General features: G+C 42.9%; 1 protein-coding gene across 6 annotated transcripts; it reads left to right on the top strand.

Annotated features, from left to right (window-relative positions):
* Positions 1–889: 889 nt before the first annotated feature.
* Positions 890–15,900, top strand: LOC133399348 (SHC-transforming protein 1-like). Of its 6 annotated transcripts, none has more exons than XM_061670884.1 (15): positions 892–1,133; positions 1,237–1,298; positions 1,357–1,406; positions 1,617–1,982; positions 3,406–3,476; positions 5,120–5,243; positions 5,608–5,724; positions 5,813–5,866; positions 7,575–7,626; positions 7,712–7,838; positions 8,500–8,683; positions 10,149–10,221; positions 14,058–14,154; positions 14,377–14,524; positions 14,608–15,900. In XM_061670884.1, the coding sequence occupies exons 4-15, from the start codon at positions 1,641–1,643 to the stop codon at positions 14,734–14,736; spliced, it is 1,518 nt and encodes a 505-aa protein (XP_061526868.1). In that variant the 5' UTR covers positions 892–1,133; positions 1,237–1,298; positions 1,357–1,406; positions 1,617–1,640; the 3' UTR covers positions 14,737–15,900. The 6 variants fall into 6 exon arrangements, with proteins under 6 accessions (XP_061526865.1, XP_061526866.1, XP_061526868.1 ...); XM_061670883.1 differs by having other exon boundaries at positions 1,357–1,410; XM_061670881.1 differs by having other exon boundaries at positions 890–1,133; positions 1,237–1,410.
* Positions 15,901–16,649: the final 749 nt, after the last annotated feature.

Here is a 16,649-nt window from a genome sequence, read left to right as displayed (position 1 = left end):
GGAGTTGAGACTCCTTCTGACAGGGGATTCTGCCAGGCGTTCCCAGCAGACCCTCACAATACATTTGGGCCTGCCAGGTCGGACTGGCATCTTCCCCCAGTATCGGAGCCAACTCACCACCAGGTGGTGATCAGTTGACAGCTGCGCCCCCCTCTTCACCCGAGTGTCCGAGACATGCGGCCGCCAGTCCGATGTCATTGAACTGCGACCTCGGATGTCCTGGTTGGTGCAAAGTACACGTTTGGACACTCTTTTGCTTGAACTCGGTGTTCGTTATGGACAATCCATGGTGAGTACAGAAGTCCAATAACAGAACAGCACTCGGGTTCTGCTCAGGGGGCCGTTCCTCCCAATCACGCCCTTCCAGGTCTCACTGTCATTGCCCACGTGAGCATTGAAGTCCCCCAGCAGAACAATGGCGTCACCAGTGGGTTCATCCTAAAATCTCACCTAAAAAGCCGAGTATCCCAAAACCTTTCTTCAGTAGAGTATATGTCTTAGGCGAAAGTTGTGGGTTACGTGATTTCGTAAATGTACCAAAACATGACTGCAATGTACTACTCGGAGACTGTTGCAGTTATACGTTGACACAGATGCAGTATGCAAAACCTCACTTTATAGCTTTAACACAAGTCAGTTGGAAAAATGCAAATGGGCCAGTTACTCCTTGGAGTGTTTTTTTCTCTTTCATGTACGTCATTTGAAATTATTTTTTGCCCCATTCTATTCTTTGTGCCATTAAAGTCAGGAATAAAGCAGTCTAATACAATGAAGATACTCAGCATCTTGAACTGAATAATAGAATGGGTGCGCGTGTGTGTACAGCATGAGTCACTCAGCCCTCCTGTGATTGGCTGGCAGTTTTAGGTGAGGGAGGGGTGGAGGAGGAGGACCAGGGGGCTGCCCATCAAACTCTCCTCTGCCCCATTCACACATTGCATCTTGCACACAGAGAGCGAGAGAGAGAGAGAGAGAGAGAGAGCGCCTCTCATTCCCAAACGAGAGCTCTGAGTTCATTCATGAAGGCTGCACGAAGAACAGGAAGGGGAGGAAAGTCTTCAAGGGAAGGGCAGGTGATTTCAAATGGTTTTGGATTGATGCAGACGGGACTTTAAATTACATGTTGCGTGCCGGTGAGAACAATTTTTACATTGCACTTTTTGTGTGTGCGCGTGTGTTCAAGTTGATATCAAATCAATTGATTCATCCAAAATGTGACGGCTTTTCTTTTTGTAGTTCACTCGTGTCCCAGCCAGTGATTTCATAAGGGCGTCATCACATAGCAGAACTCGAAGCAGGTAAAGTCAGACATTCTATTTGTTCTGAATGTATTTGAATGCATCGCTCCCTATACAGCCCAGCAGTGATTCCCGACCAGTGTGCCGTGAGCGCTCTTCAGGTGTGCCGTGGGTAATATCAAATTTTACTGAATTACTCCAAGAAATAATGCATCTTTCTTCTATTTATGCCAGTGAGGCAAAGTGACAAACAAATGCTCTTTTATTAGATGGCAGGAAGTACATACAGTTATTAATGTAGCCAAATTTTGTGAGATTTTTGTTTGTCGGTGTGCCGTGATTTTTCACTTGTGAAATATGTGCCTCGGCTCCATAAAGGTTGGAAATCACTGCAGCGCAGGCATGCTGAAGCGCACTAAATACAGCCGCCTGCACAATGATTCAAGCAGCTCCCAGGACGACTGGTCTGGCCACTCCGACTCTGGTTTTGCGCACGACGCGTCATCCACCCCGAGGGACTCGGCACCCGTCGTGCCGTCGCAGAGTCCCCCGCGGGGGTCGAGTGCGGCCCCCGGGGCCGGAAGCGTTGATGAGCAGTGCGGTGGCACCAAACCCCCCAAGAGACCAATTAGCTTCCATCACACGTGCAGCTTCCCAGGCACGCCGAGCTGTTCTTCTTGTGCTCTACACAAATGCAAGCAGTGCTCTTCAGCGGTCCATAGAGCGGTCCACCATCACATCAAGGTACACTGGTTTTCTTTTTTTTTTTTTTTTTTTTAAACCAATTATGTCCCTGAGTGTTTATGCGAAGTACACACACACACACACACACACACACTACACTATACTCCATCGCCACCATCACACTCACACACTTATTCACGCCCTCCTCTCAGACAGCTTCCTGTGTAGGCAGGAGTGACTCATCCTGGCTCTGTGCTCGTCGCCACATCTCTGCTGCTTGTGTCTTGTGTGTAGTTACATGTACAGGAAGCTGTTGGAGCATCTATTCAATATCTTTGATGACAAGCTTAAGGTCAGAAAAGGTCATGTCGGAGTTTTTCAAGATGCGAGCTGTTGTTTGGGTGATTTTGGTCGCTTGACTTACGAGCACAAACGTAAGATACGCGCTCTGTATGGTGGCAGTGACTCAACTCGCTTCAAAAACGATTGCTTCAAGCTAATAATTGTCACTCCCAGTTGAAGTTGACTTTCAAACGAAACATAAAGAGGATTACACACTGTATTTAAAGCAACCACATAGCTTAGCCTTTCAGTCCACTAGCTTTATGCTAACGCTAAATGGCATCTGTGTTGCAGTGCTTTGATGCTTTGAGGAAAGCATTCGGCACAAATGGTCAGCAACACGTGTAGACAGAAAATATAAAAGTGCACAAAGTCATATATTCTTTTCCTCCGCATAGAACAACTAATATTATTAGTGCTGTACTGATGAACTGTAGAGGAGTCAGACAAGCAGCAAATTCGATTGAATTGTATAATTTGTTTTTATAAATGACAATGTACTGTAACTGCAAAAGAGTGCTATTTTTCCTCATTAAAATATACAAAATCATTTTTGATGCTTTTCTGGGGTGAAGGCTGTGACAGATGAATGACTTTTCCATTCATTTCAATGGCAAAAGATGATTTGATGACAGGTGTTTTGAGTCACCAGTGTGGTCACGGAACAAATTAGTGAGAAAGTTGTTCTACTACTGCGCCGAATTGTATTGGTAGTGAAGACAACGAGCATATGAGTACACGGACCTTAAGAATACCGAATACACGCTCAAATGGCTTTCCGTAGAGCACCTTTGGCTAACCCACAATGTGGATAAAAAAAAGAAAAACCACAGTAATAAACTACATTTTCTAAATTGTCTTTCACGGAAAATAATCATTATCTTTATAAAGTCAGAATTCATTGAAACAGCTCACGCATTGGATCTCATTAAATGTTTTTTCAAACATTTATTTTGCTACTTTTTGTTGAACTTATGTACAGCACAATTAGATCAAATCATTGAAGTCCACTTTTGTTTGCTTTTTCAAACAGTGCATAATGTATTATTTTTTTGAATCCGGCATGGTACATTTGTTAAATTGAGAATCTACGTGAAGACCACTTGAATGACTAAATGGTGTATTTTTCTTTCTTTCTCAGTATATGGGTAGCGTGGAGGTGACCCGTTCCATGAGAACCCTCGACTTTGACACAAGGAAGCAAGTCACGCGGTAGGTTCCCCCCCGTTAGCACGCAGAATAATCTGAAGAAAATGCGTTTTGTCTCCGTTCGTGCGCTCATGAAGTACATCCCAGAGGGGACGAACGAGTACGTGAAATGTGTGACATCTGGTAATGTGCAGGGCTTTCTCCTCGCCGTTTGAGAGTTACGTCCTACCACAGGATGCCACGGATGACATGACCATAGCAACCTCTGTTTGTAAGATTACTGGAATTTGCCAGAAAATCCAATTACGTGAATTTCCTGATTTCACATACGCTTATTACGAAAGAGGAAGTAGGGAGAGAGAGAGAGAGAGAGAGAGAGACTTAAATCCATTATGTTGCAAGCATTTCCAAGAAAAAGTCAGAGCCACAGATGGTATAATCAGAAGCATACAGTGCGGGAAGTAATTATTTGATCCCCTGCTGAATTGGTCAATTTGCTCACAAATAACTTAACGGTCCGTTACGTTAATAGTTGTTTATTGAGAAAGATAAGAGGCAGAATACAGCGGTGCCCTGACTGACTCTGAGTTTAATTTGTTTTGTGACTGCGCACGTAACGCGATACACTCACATTTCAAATCATCTTTTGTCATTGAAATGAATGGAAATGCCATTAATTAGTCTGGTACAAAATGTGAACTTGTTACTGACCAAAATAGAATTGTGCTGTTCTTTATAAAAACCTTAAATAGCATTCTGCAAGAAAACAAGTTTTAGAATGTTTGGACCGCAAGAAACAATCTTCAGGGTGGGGGGTGCCTTCGATCCTCACAATTTGACACTGATCAAGTGTCTCCGTGGCAACCACGCGGACATATTTCCAATTTAAAGTGCGCGTACCTTTTTCTTGTGGTCTTGAAGCTAGTATCTAGCTGTAAAACGATTTCACATTTTTGATTTCGATAAATTAAGCTGCATACCAGAAGAAGAAGCGGTTCTATTGGTAGTGAAAGCTAATATTTTACAGCAACATGCAGATACTCCGTGCTATATTATAATATGATTATATTATTGAGTTACTTTTGCAGGCTCATGACTGCGTAAGCATCAATTGAATTTTCGAGGCGAGCAAGGTGGAGCTTCGTGGGAAGTTGAATCTGTCACAGTTTTGTCCGATGATGTGGCAAATGTTCTGCATGGGTGAGAATGTTTGAAGTGACTTGATATTCGTCTGTTGTGAAATGATGTTTCAGCGGGGTCGTGAATGGTTTATGGATCCATGTGATAACTCAGTTGAAGTCTTTGGCCAGCGCAACGAGCATGTTAACATGATCAAAATCCGAAAAGAACTGAGTTTGACATTACAGTTTCCGACTTGGCGTGGACATTTTTCGAAAAAATAAATGTCAATTCTCGCCAGTCATGGGAACACGCCATCCAATCATCAAACATTTAATGTCAAACTCTTATGGTCAAGATAATTTAGTGCTGTGGCATTCTCATCCAAATCACGTTATAAGGCGACAAATTACATTTTGCTGTGCTCCGAGGAAAACATTAGATAACTAATATTAGTTTTTTTTTTATTTCTAAAAACAAAATAACTCACTATATTTAGGATTTGTTTTTGAGATTTATTTAAAATTTGGATGAAAAGGAAAACATAGTTTATTTGTTTTGCCTATGGGCGTACTTTTTTTTGTTAGTGGTGTGTGCGTGTGTGTGTGTGTGTGTGTGTGTGTGTGTGTGTGTGTGTGTGTGTCGCGCAGAGAGGCAATCAACAGATTGTGCAAGAGGACGGCGGCCAGGAACACAGACAAAGCAACAAGTGTAAGGCACACACACGCGCACGCACATTTTCAACGTCAAACTGAAATATGCTCATGTAATTTCCTGAAATTTGCTCTCATCATATGCTGAAATATGCGTTTCAGCAGCGTGCGTGAGAGTGTTTTGGGAGTGTAAACAAAGTCAATAGTGTGTGAGAGTGTTTCAATTCCAGTGCGTGAGATTGTGTCAGCAGTGATCGTGAGAGCTTTTCAGTCGTACCTGTGGGAGAGTTTACGCGTATGCGGGTAAAAAACAAAATTCACAAGTGTGTGGGAGAGTTTCAGTTGTGGATAAGAAATTTCCTTTCAAACAAATCCGGAGTGAGCTTTTGCGCAAATGACCCGCTTTTCTGTGTCATCGTCAGCTCGAACACAAGCATGTGTCTTGTGTTCTGGGTCAGAGCAACCTGCAGTTTGCGGGCAGGCGGGTCATCCTTAGCGTCTCCGCAGACACGCTCGCCCTCCTGGCCGCCTCCTCGCAGGTGAGCGCTGGTACCCGACGCGCAGCCGTCTGTCGTCGCACTTACACGAAGTAACATTCCCTTTTCGCTTTCTTGTTGTTTCTCCCAGAGAATCACCCAACATTCCATCCAGGCAATTTCGTTCGCCTCAGGGGGAGACCCAGTACGTTTGTATTTTCACGTGACATACGGTATATGCTGCTTTAATTCAATGTCCTGTGGCGTTTGTGAAGAATATGTAATGTTTTTTTTGTTTGTTCCCCCCGGTCTAAATCTTCAACATCTTTTGCATCCCTTGGCTCCGAGGCAACGTTATTTACAAATGACACAAATTGGAAAGTTCAGCCCGAGTTTCCTACACTGTAGGTCAATTGTTAGATGCGCGAATCAAAACAGCTCATGTCAACAGCAGCTTGCCATGTGCATCGAATTCCGCTTGATGAACATATTTATAATTGTTGATTTTGCTTTCTTGTCAATTTAATGCTTCTGGCTACACCTGCGAAGGCAAATTAGCACAAGAATATAGCCCGCTGATTAATTTACAGTCAAAGTAGCTATTTTCCAAGCGGATTAGCAGATGCAGAAGACACGGGGGCACTCGGACATTTTCACACAGAGGTTATGCGGTGAAAACCGCAAATAACCTTCCGAAATGTTTTGTTCGCTTACATCTGTAACGTCAAAAAGCATTGGGAAAATAATTTGCACCACACATGCATGTAATGAGATCCAATAGAAAGGCTGTAACTAATGGTTTTACAAATTTTCGACAAGTCAACTTCCTTCCACGACTGAGCGTTGATGTTTAAAGCTTGAAGTGGAGTCGTCGCGAATCACGGGTTTTTGGCTTCTGATCTTGCAACAATTTAAAGAGGAATTTGACTCGCCCGTCTGCTGCCGTCGCCAGACGAACGAAACGTCCGGCCGACGAATCAACACATGCGTCCGTGCGGTTTTGTTTTTTTTCCACAGTGACAAACTATGTGAAGTATTTCTCCGTATGATGCAGTGCAGCTCGAGTCTCCACCGCCGTGATCGAAAACCAACATAATCAACAAAATCAGTCAAAATTGAGCGTTATTATATTTGGAAAGGCAGATTTTTTTTTTTTTTTTTTTGGATTTAATAGTGTAAGTGGTCAGAATGTCGTGGCTAATAAGTGAACATACAACAAAAACAAAACAAACAAACAAACAAACAAACTTGTGCAATAAGTAGTTTCTTCGATGTAGAACAGGGTTTTCTCAAAATGTGAACTGTGAATATGCAGGTTTCCCTGTATTTTTATTATTTTGATAAATCATTTGTCATTACTATTTTTTACATTGTACAGTGCTAGAAGCCTATTGTTTTTGTTTTCACATATTTGGCATGTATTTTTTGTATTGTTATTTTTGAAGAAGGCTAGAAGATGCTTGAAAATTACGCACTTGCGCTACGAAAGCTCTTTATGGTGGTCGACGAAACAATCACTGAATTAAATGTTCAAACTTGCAGTCTTATAGTGGTTTAAACTTTTAAATCCAGTACAGCACAGTTGAGTTGTATTTCACATCGAAGTGCAATACATTTGCATTGAATCCTTTTTTTAAAACCTTTTTGTCATTTTCATTTCACGTTAATGTGCAATACATTTTCATTGAATCATTGGTTAAGTACATGTAGTTTTCTTTATTTTCATGCATTTAAGCAAAGTGTTAATTATTATTTGATGTACTTTTGAGGAATAAAAGCTGCCTCATTTTTTTCTGAATAGGCCTGCTGCGCTACTGTATGCGTTATGGTGGTACAAGTATTTTCTGAGGTGGTACTTGGTGCCAAGACTTCAAGAAGCTGCGCACTAAAATGTTGTGTGAATGTGTTTGCAGGACATGGAAGACTACATTGCATATGTAGCCAAAGATCAAGTCAATCAAAGAGGTCAAGTGAATCAGTGATTTGGTCTGCGATCACAATGTCGCTGTAACGTATGTGCACTTATTTTTGATTTGTGTCTATGGAGCAGCATGTCACATCCTGGAGTGTCTTCAAGGCCGAGCAGCCGAGGTGATCCGCAGCATCGGTTGGGCCTTTGAGTCTCGCTTCAAACAGCTTCTCTGTCATGTGCCGTCACTCATCTCCGCTGATCCCAGGTCTGCCTCACGACAAACATGCTCTTTGCCGCTGTTATCGGTTGCTTTGCTTTTTCTATTTGTGTATTTATTACAGCCTTAAAAGCTTGTGCGTACGGTGGCCTGGAAGTGCAAAACAATACAACAAATCGTGAAACACTTTTGCAATTCAGGAAACAAATGAACAAAAGCCCAAACACTTTTACAAAAGAGGAAACACCCGGAAAGGGAACGTCCCATTCAAGCGTCAAACGTTGTTTAACATCGATACTCATAATGGATAATGTGCCTGTCCATGAAAAAGCATAGCTTGTGACCAGAATGTATGCAAGGCAGATCCCTCGCTAACCCTACGTTCCAAAAAATGAATGGAGCCGTTAGCTTCCTTGCTAATATCCACACGTTCCCTTGAATTCTCGCCAGCGTCCTCTCTCTTTAGCAACCTGCTTCTTCCTCAACTCTTAATCTATCTTTTTATGGTTTCAGAAATGTGATCATACTGCATCAAACGCCGATACAGGCTCGCTGTTCAGGGCGTCCGTATAAACGATCGCTATTTGGGGTGGCCATCTCGTTGCATCTGGGTATCCTACCCTTGCCCCGATGCAGGAGCCAATCATGTCGAAGCGGGGCGGGTCTTGCCGAGAAAGGCCGTGGGATTTCTAAGAATGTCTGTGTACAGCTCTGCGGGGAGAATCTGCAACAAATGGCTATCGGAGGAGACTTTAATGGAGCCAAAAGATGCCGATGAGGATGATATTGACGGTAACAGTGAACATCATCACGACTACAATGTGAGTCCGGGGAACACGCCGCCCCTTGGAGAAGACGTTGACCTGTGGGTCACAAGGGCAGAGAAGGAACAGGTAACAGGGTACTTAAAAGCATTTCAGTGAATCCCCGATATTTGCGGGGGATTGGGACAGAGCCCTGTCGCCAATAGTGAAAATCCGGTTGTTTATTAGGTGTTGACCGACTAAACATTGGTTTGGAGTTGACTATAATGTGATCGAAGTCGAGTTGAAGTCGATTAATTGATGACGCCATCGTGACTGTTCCCAAGCTTCTTTTGCGCCACGGACAGGTTTCACGTAAAGACATTTTTTGATGGACAGGCATTGAAACAAATGAATAAAAATAAAAGCCACCTTTACGCTAATTGTAGTTGTTGAAATTTTTGGGGAATCCTGCGCACGTTTCTCGTCAACAAATCGAACAGTCACACCTTCTGTAGCGTGTTATTAAGCATTAATTATTCAATTATTATTCAAATTAAGCATTTCTCTGTCTCACTTTTGCTTTTATTGTACTTTTGGATAGACTTGCGACATCATTTTTGGTCAAATATTTTAACTTGTTTGTAGTCTCCATCGATGAAGAATAAGGTTCTCATTAGCACATAGTTGTTGTCTGTGCATTTAGAATCTTTTGAGACTAGCAGCGATCAGGAAAGCCAAAGCTAGCGAGGCTAACCGCTATGGTCTTCCACGACCAGCATGCTGGGCCAGCGGTAAATATTTTAACTTGTTTGTAGTCTCCATCGTTAAAGAATAAAGTTCCCATGAGCACATAGTTGTTGTCTGCGCAATAAGAATCATTTGAGACTAGCAGCGATCATGTAGCCAATGCTAGCGAGGCTAACCGCTATGGTCTTGCACGACCGCCATGCTGGCCTAGCGGTTAGCAAATGTCAAAACTTTGTGCTTGTCCCACTACTTCTGGGCCTGACCATACAGTGCATGCCAATCGGTTGGTTATACGCCGAATGTCACGGGAGCAAACGCGGAAAACGCGTTAGCGGACTTCCTATGTATGCTACGCTAACGAGCATGAATATGGGTCGATGACATGATTGTCTCAAGCTGAATTTGCTTAAATTGTGTTTTATTTGGGGCTGGTGTCTTTGGACAAAAGTTAAATATTCTTCATTTACTGTATGCAAGTATGATATGATATGATATGATATGATATATACTGTACAGTACGTAAACATGAATGAAGCCTGAACATCGGCTATTCATCTTTGGTAGCTCTGTGGTGATATAATGTTTGTTGACTCGTGTATTTTCTTTGTTCATGATGAATACAATTTTGCACGCTGAAGCAGAAAATGCAAAAAAAATAAATAAATAAACTCTCATGCAACTTATTATCGTTGTGTTGCCACTTTCATGGGTCATTGCCGGTCAGACCATAACAAGGTAACGTGACAACTTTTTGTCCAAACGGTTTAAAATGAATATAAAGCAAGCACCATTGTTTTTATTATTATTTTTTGAAACTTGCATATCTTTTTTTTCTTTGTTTGAATGACTGTTTTTGTTATTTCAGATTGCCTCCTCTCCAGCTGTTTCACTCTGCGAGAATTGTTCCATCAAGCAGGATCCAGATGCTCGAACAACAGGTACGCCTTTTAAGTGCAGATACCATTCAATCCATATTTTGTCTCAAATTAAAAAAAATTCACAGAATGGACAAACGTGACAGGCCGTGATTTCTGTGAATGCCCAGTGAGATTTTTAAACCGTCCTCCCAATTTTCCACAGCAGTCATGGTGCGCACGAGGAACCTAGTCGGCCGTAGTAAACGAGGGTGGATGCAGCTAAAGCAGTACGTCATGGGGCGTCAGTGTTTCGGCGCTTTCAATCGCGCCGCTTCCCGCCTTGTATCAAACATTTATGAAAAAATAAACGTTGGGGGATAAGTTGGCAGGCGGTTGGCAAGCAGCTTAAGGTGCATTACCGCCAACTCTGTATGGAGCGCAGATACTGCAATGAACTCGGGCTACGTCACGATTTGGAACGATCCAAATAGCGGTATACCCCTGGTACAGACGAGTGTAAAAACACTCCCGTGAAAGTAATGATTGAATCCTCATTGGTAAAAGTAAAAAAAAGTACAGACTGTGAAATGTAAAAATACAATTTGAATGCCAATTATATACAATATCCATAATGATAAACGTGGCACAACAACAAAAAAGTTTTGTTTTTTTAAAAGCAAAAATTAGCTCGCAAAAATTAGCTCGCAAAAATGCTCAAGGTTTTATGCTATTAAGACATGTTCACGTGGTTATAATGTTGGGAAGTGACAAATGAAAAAATGCTCCATCCGCTCATGATAACTAGTGAACGAATATTATCTGGTTGTGCTTTTTCAGATTAGACCGAGCATTTTGGGATATCAGAAGCCGGTGGTTTTGAGGCTGGGTCAAGACAACATAACGTGTCATTCATTGTAGCTTTAAATTCGCATATGGATGGGGAATATCTTGCGTCTCCAAATCTGTCGCCACCGTCGCGGATGCTCCTTGGTTTCCGTTCCTCCGCGTCTCTGCTGTCCCTCTTGTTTTTTCCGCTTTATAAATCTCCAAGATCTCGAACAACAGCGGTTGACTTTACCTTTCTCGATTGACGCCATGTTGTTATCCGTGAAGTTTGAAATAAGTAACAAAGTGAGAAGTAGAAAATACGTATACAGTACCTGTGTTCAAATGTAGGGGAGTAAAAGTCAAGTACAGATGCCCGAAATTTTAAGTACAATTAGTGTAATCAGAATCAGAATCATCTATTTTTGCCAAGTGTGTCCAAAACACACAAGGAATTTGTCTCCGGTCGTTGGAGCCGCTCTAGTACAACTGACAGTCAATTTACAGAACACTTTGGGGACATCAAGACATTGACAAAAAACAATTGTGCAAAAAGATGCAGAGTTCTCTAGCACTTAGAGCAGTTCGAACGACTAATATTGCAATAGTCCGGTGCAATCACCATTGTGCAAAGGGCGCCGAGACTTCAAGGAGTGGATGCGGTTTAAAGTGACGACTCGTGCGATCATCTGGGACAATGTCGGTTGTGCAAATGTTACAGATATTCCTCGATCCGTGTGCAAATGGAGCAGATGCTACTCTGGCATGAGTGGCCAGTATATGCAAATAGTGCAGCATGGCGAGACAACGACAGTGAGTGCACGAGTCCTACATAATTGGCCCCACACAAATGTGACAACGAACTCAAGTCAAAAAATTGCCAGCATGTTGTAATGGAATTATAGGTCAGGTGTTTAAGAAATTGATCGCAAGAGGGAAGAAGCTGTCGGAATGTCTACTAGTTCTACTTTGCGTTGATCGGTAGCGCCTACCTGAGGGAAGGAGCCGGAAGAGCCGGCGACCGGGGTGCGGACGGTCCGAGAGGATTTTGCACGCCCTTGTCTTAGTTCTGGCAGCGTGCGAGTCCTCAATGGCGGGTAGGGGGGTACCGACAATCCTTTCATCAGTTTTGATTGTCCGTCGCAGTCGGAGTTTGTCCTTTTTTGTAGCGGCACCGAACCAGACTGCGATGGAAGAACACGGGACCGATTCGATGACCGCTGTGTAGAACTGTCTCAGCGGCTCCGGTGGCAGGCCGTGCTTTCTCAGAAGCCGCAGGAAGTACATCCTCTGCTGGGCCTTTTTGAGGACGGAGTTGATGTCGGTCGCCCACTTCAGGTCCTGAGAGACTGTAATTCCCAGGAACTTGAAGGTGTCGACGGTTGACACAAGGCAGCTGGACAACGTGAGGGGCAGCTGTGGCGAAGGATGCCTCCTGAAGTCCACGATCATCTCTACAGTCTCGAGCGTGTTCAGCTCCAGGTCGCGTCGGCCGCACCGCAGCTCCGGCCGCTCCGCTTCCTGTCGATATGCAGACTCGTCGCCGTCCTCGATGAGGCCGATGACAGCGGTGTCATCTGCAAACTTCAGGAGCTTGCCAGTCGGGTTCGCTGAGGTGCAGTCGTTCGTGTAGAGAGAGAAGAGCAGCGGAGAGAGGACACAACCTTGGGGCGCGTGTGGATGAGGTGGCCTGACCTGCTGTGTCCTGCCCGTCAGAAAGCTGTAAATCCACTGCCAGATGGCAGGTGAGACGCTGAGCTGGAGAAGCTTGGTTGAAAGGAGTTCAGGGATGATGGTGTCGAACGCTGAGCTGAAGTCCACGAACAGGATCCTCGCGTAGGTCCCTGCACTGTCGAGGTGTTCTAGGATGAAGTGCAGTCCCATGTTGACTGCATCATCCGCAGACCTGTTCGCTTGGTAGGCAAACTGCAGGAGGTCCAGCAGGGGACCTGTGACACTCTTGAGGTGGTCCAGCACGAGACGTTCGAAGGACTTCATGACCGCAGATGTCAAAGCGACAGGCATGTAGTCGTTCAGACCAGAGATTGCAGGTTTCTTGGGGACTGGAATGATGGTGGAGCGTTTGAAACAGGATGGAACTTCGCACATTTCCAAAGATCTGTTGAAGATTTTAGTGAAGACTGGAGCGAGCTGGTCCGCGCAGACTTTGAGGCAGGATGGGGACACACGGTCCGGGCCTGCCGCTTTGTTAATCTTCTGTTGTTTGAAGATGCGTCTCACATCCTGTTCGTGGACGGTTAACGCAGAAGTCAGAGGTGCGGTTGTGGTCGCGGGTGCGGCCGGGCGGGTGTGTGGTGTGAAACTGTCCTTTTCAAATCTGCAGTAGAAGGTATTCAAGTCGTCGGCTAGTGTGCTATTGTTCTCAGCTTGGGGGATCGTCGCTTGTCATTAGTCAGCGATTGGAATGCATGCCAGACTGATTTAGAGTCGTTCGTGCTAAACTGTTTTTCCAACTTTGCTGCATAGATCCTCTTTGCAATGTTAATTTCTTTAGTAAGCTGGTTTCTAGCTCGATTATACAGGGCCCTGTCCCCGCTCTGATATGCGTCTTCCTTAGCTTGGCGAAGCTGCTTAAGTTTAGCAGTGAACCACGGCTTGTTGTTGTTGAATGTGCGAAATGATTTTGTTGGTACACAAACCTCTTCACAGAAACCGATATAGGATGTGACCGTGTCCGTATATTCATCCAGGCTGCCGGCTGAATTTTCAAAGACACGCCAGTCTGTGCAGTCTAAACAGCTTTGAAGTTCCATCTTGGCTTCATTGGTCCACTTTTTGACTGTTTTCACTCTTGGCTTCGCACATTTAAGTTCTCGCCTGTACGTCGGTATTAAGTGAATTAAGCAGTGATCGGACGAGCCCAGGGCTGCACGAGGTATAGCACGGTATGCGTTTTTTACCGTCGTGTAGCAGTGGTCTAAAGTACTATTTTCCCTGGTAGGACAGTCGATGTGCTGCTTGTATTTAGGGAGTTCGCGGTTGAATTTAGCTTTGTTAAAGTAAGTATTTGTACTTTGTTACTTTCCACCAGTGATTGTTGTGGACGTACTCCTACCTTCTACTTTCTTTAGAGCCAGCGGAGTCTGAGACGAGGAGTAAACGATGTTCCGCTCCTTGCGGAACAAACATCGGGAACCCGATCCAGGAGGAGGGTTGGTTCCACGGCAGGTCGGTCATCATCATATCGAACAAAGTATTTGACAGAAGACTGCATACTTGATCGACCGTAGCCATATCGCAACAATTCAGCACTATATTGTTCCAAGTCTTTGCATATGTTTTCAGCATTGATCTTCAAACCCGTTGAATGTATTTGAAACAAAAGAGGGATATCTGCTTCGAGCCTCTTTAATGAAGTACTTGTAAGAGCGTCTGCGATCCTGTGCTCAGGTTAGGAAGAGAGCGGGCCGAGTCGCTTCTCTCGTGTAGCGGAGACTTCCTGGTACGAGAAAGCAGCTCGGCCCGTGGTCAGTACGTGCTCAGCGGGATGGACGGAACCGCCGTGCGACACCTGCTGCTGGTCGATCCGCACGGCCAGGTCGGCGTCGCAAAACGCAGTGACTCGCTGACTCGGATCAGGAGCTTTGCTTATTTAAACTCATCGTTTTTGTGTGTGAGCAGGTTCGGACCTGTGACCAGGTCTTCCTTAGCGTGGGCCACCTGGTTCGGTTCCACATGCACCACCGGATACCCATCGTGACCGGGAGCAACCGGCTTTGCCTCAAGCAGCCAATCCTGCAAAGACACTAACGTGTACACGCAGGCATTCTCTACGTTGGCCTCCGTTTGAGCATTTATTCCTCCTTGATATGCAGCTGTACTCGTACTCCTTCGTTCCTCCCTAGTAAGGCAATAGTCGAAAGACTCTGTCTTACTGGTAACGTTTTCTTCCGCTATAGTACCACTTTTGGCCAGCAAGTAAGCTAAGCTAAGCTAAGCTTCGCTTCCCATGGTTCCAAAGTATATATTTAGTATAGTTATATTTAACCGTTTGCAAGGAACAACTCAAGAAGTGGCTGCTCTTTTGTTCATATTCATATCTAATATATATATATATATATATATATATATATATATATATATATATATATATATATATAGATATATATACACACACACACACACACACACACACACACACACATGCATGAATTTGGATTTTACGTAGACACAGTAATTGCAATTTGGAACTCCACTGGGTACAAGATGGCTTTTTCTGTCCACTATTTCTCACATCCACTTTGTGCCTGCCTGACTTTCGAAGCACAACGGCCACAGTTGTTTTGTCGGGAGATTTTCAGTTGCGAGTATTTGCAAAAAGCGATATACATACATAATGAACGGATACAATTCGAAGCGTGAAGCTCAAATATTATACTGTATAGATTCCATCCATTAGATTCCATCTAATTTTTACATTAAAAATGTTGATTGTTTATGGTTTTATAGCTTTTTTGTGTATAAATTATAATAGTTCCCTTTTCACAGTTTCAGCAAAATACTGTTCACCTTTATATTAATGAATTATATATAATGACAATTAAAGAATGCATTTAAAAAATATATCAATACATATTGATTGTTTAGTTTTTTTTTTAATACCTGTATTATTCAAATGTATAGGAACAGCCACATACCAAACATATTCTTTTGATTAGTCCACAATGTTCCAAGTTTGAGCTTAAAGATTTAAATTGAGTACATATTTAAGGGTAAGGGATTTTGCACCTCTTTATAAACATACATCATCTAGATGAGATCACTGTCAATGTGAAAGGATTGTATTTTTATTTTTTATTTTTTAAATAACCTTGAAAAGTATTGCCTGTATTCAATATTCATAATCTAGTCTTCCATTATAGTCCAGATTTTGTAAAGGCCTTTCTATTTGTGATATTCATTAAAATGCTCTTGGATGACTTTCATTTGCTTGCTTTTTGACTTTTTGAAGAAAGGGAATTATTGTGTTGATTGAATTTCAAACAATCCATGATTGCAAAGTGCAAGAACATGCACTTGTTGTGTAAATGAGTTGTCCTTAGACGAATTGTAACTCTGGCTGTAGTCAAAGTGATTCTTAAATATGATTTAAGATACCAAATAAGTTTTGAGTCCCCCCAATAAAATGCCCCCCGCCCTGCCTCATAATGACCAAATTACATCTCCAATAAAACAGATCAAATAAGTTAATTCATTCCCCCCCCCCCCAATTTTTATGGGTATGATTTTGTTGATGTCTTACTGGTAATTGTTAAAACATGTTTTTATAATCAAAGCTATATTTTAAATCGTAATGATAATGCTCTGAAGTTGTCTCAACAAACGATGGAAAGTCCTCTTATAGTTTTCATATTTTGTCAATAGTAATGGAGTCTGTCACTCAAAGCAACGCAACCGTGTTACTCGTATTATCAGAAAAAGACATATTAATGCCAAACGTTTTCTTTTTTATTATATAATACATCGAAGTTTGTTGTTGACCAGTTAGCAAAGCAGCTAACACTGCTAGCATGTACTCTTGAGCAAAAACACTAACATTAGCATTGATTCATAACCATTTTACCGTAGTTAGAGTGATTCTAACATGAAATTAGCATTCAAATAAAAGTAACCTTTTTTGTTTAATTGTGAAGGATTTATTCAGCAATATTTTATCAAGGTAT

The sequence above is a fragment of the Phycodurus eques genome, chromosome 2 (genome assembly GCF_024500275.1).
Source record: "Phycodurus eques isolate BA_2022a chromosome 2, UOR_Pequ_1.1, whole genome shotgun sequence".
NCBI lineage: Eukaryota > Metazoa > Chordata > Actinopteri > Syngnathiformes > Syngnathidae > Phycodurus > Phycodurus eques.
The sequence above is the reverse complement of the archived record's forward strand: the minus strand, read 5'-3'. Positions and strand labels throughout refer to the sequence as shown.

What these genes read in the sequence shown, in the direction of transcription:
- LOC133399348 (XM_061670881.1), top strand. Translation starts at nt 1,327, where the DNA reads ATGTATTTGAATGCATCGCTCCCTATACAGCCCAGCAGTGATTCCCGA. An exon ending in AGATCAAGTCAATCAAAGAG is followed by an intron (nt 7,627 to 7,711) that starts GTCAAGTGAATC and finishes TCTATGGAGCAG; the next exon opens with CATGTCACATCCTGGAGTGT. An exon ending in TGGTCGATCCGCACGGCCAG is followed by an intron (nt 14,525 to 14,607) that starts GTCGGCGTCGCA and finishes GTGTGTGAGCAG; the next exon opens with GTTCGGACCTGTGACCAGGT.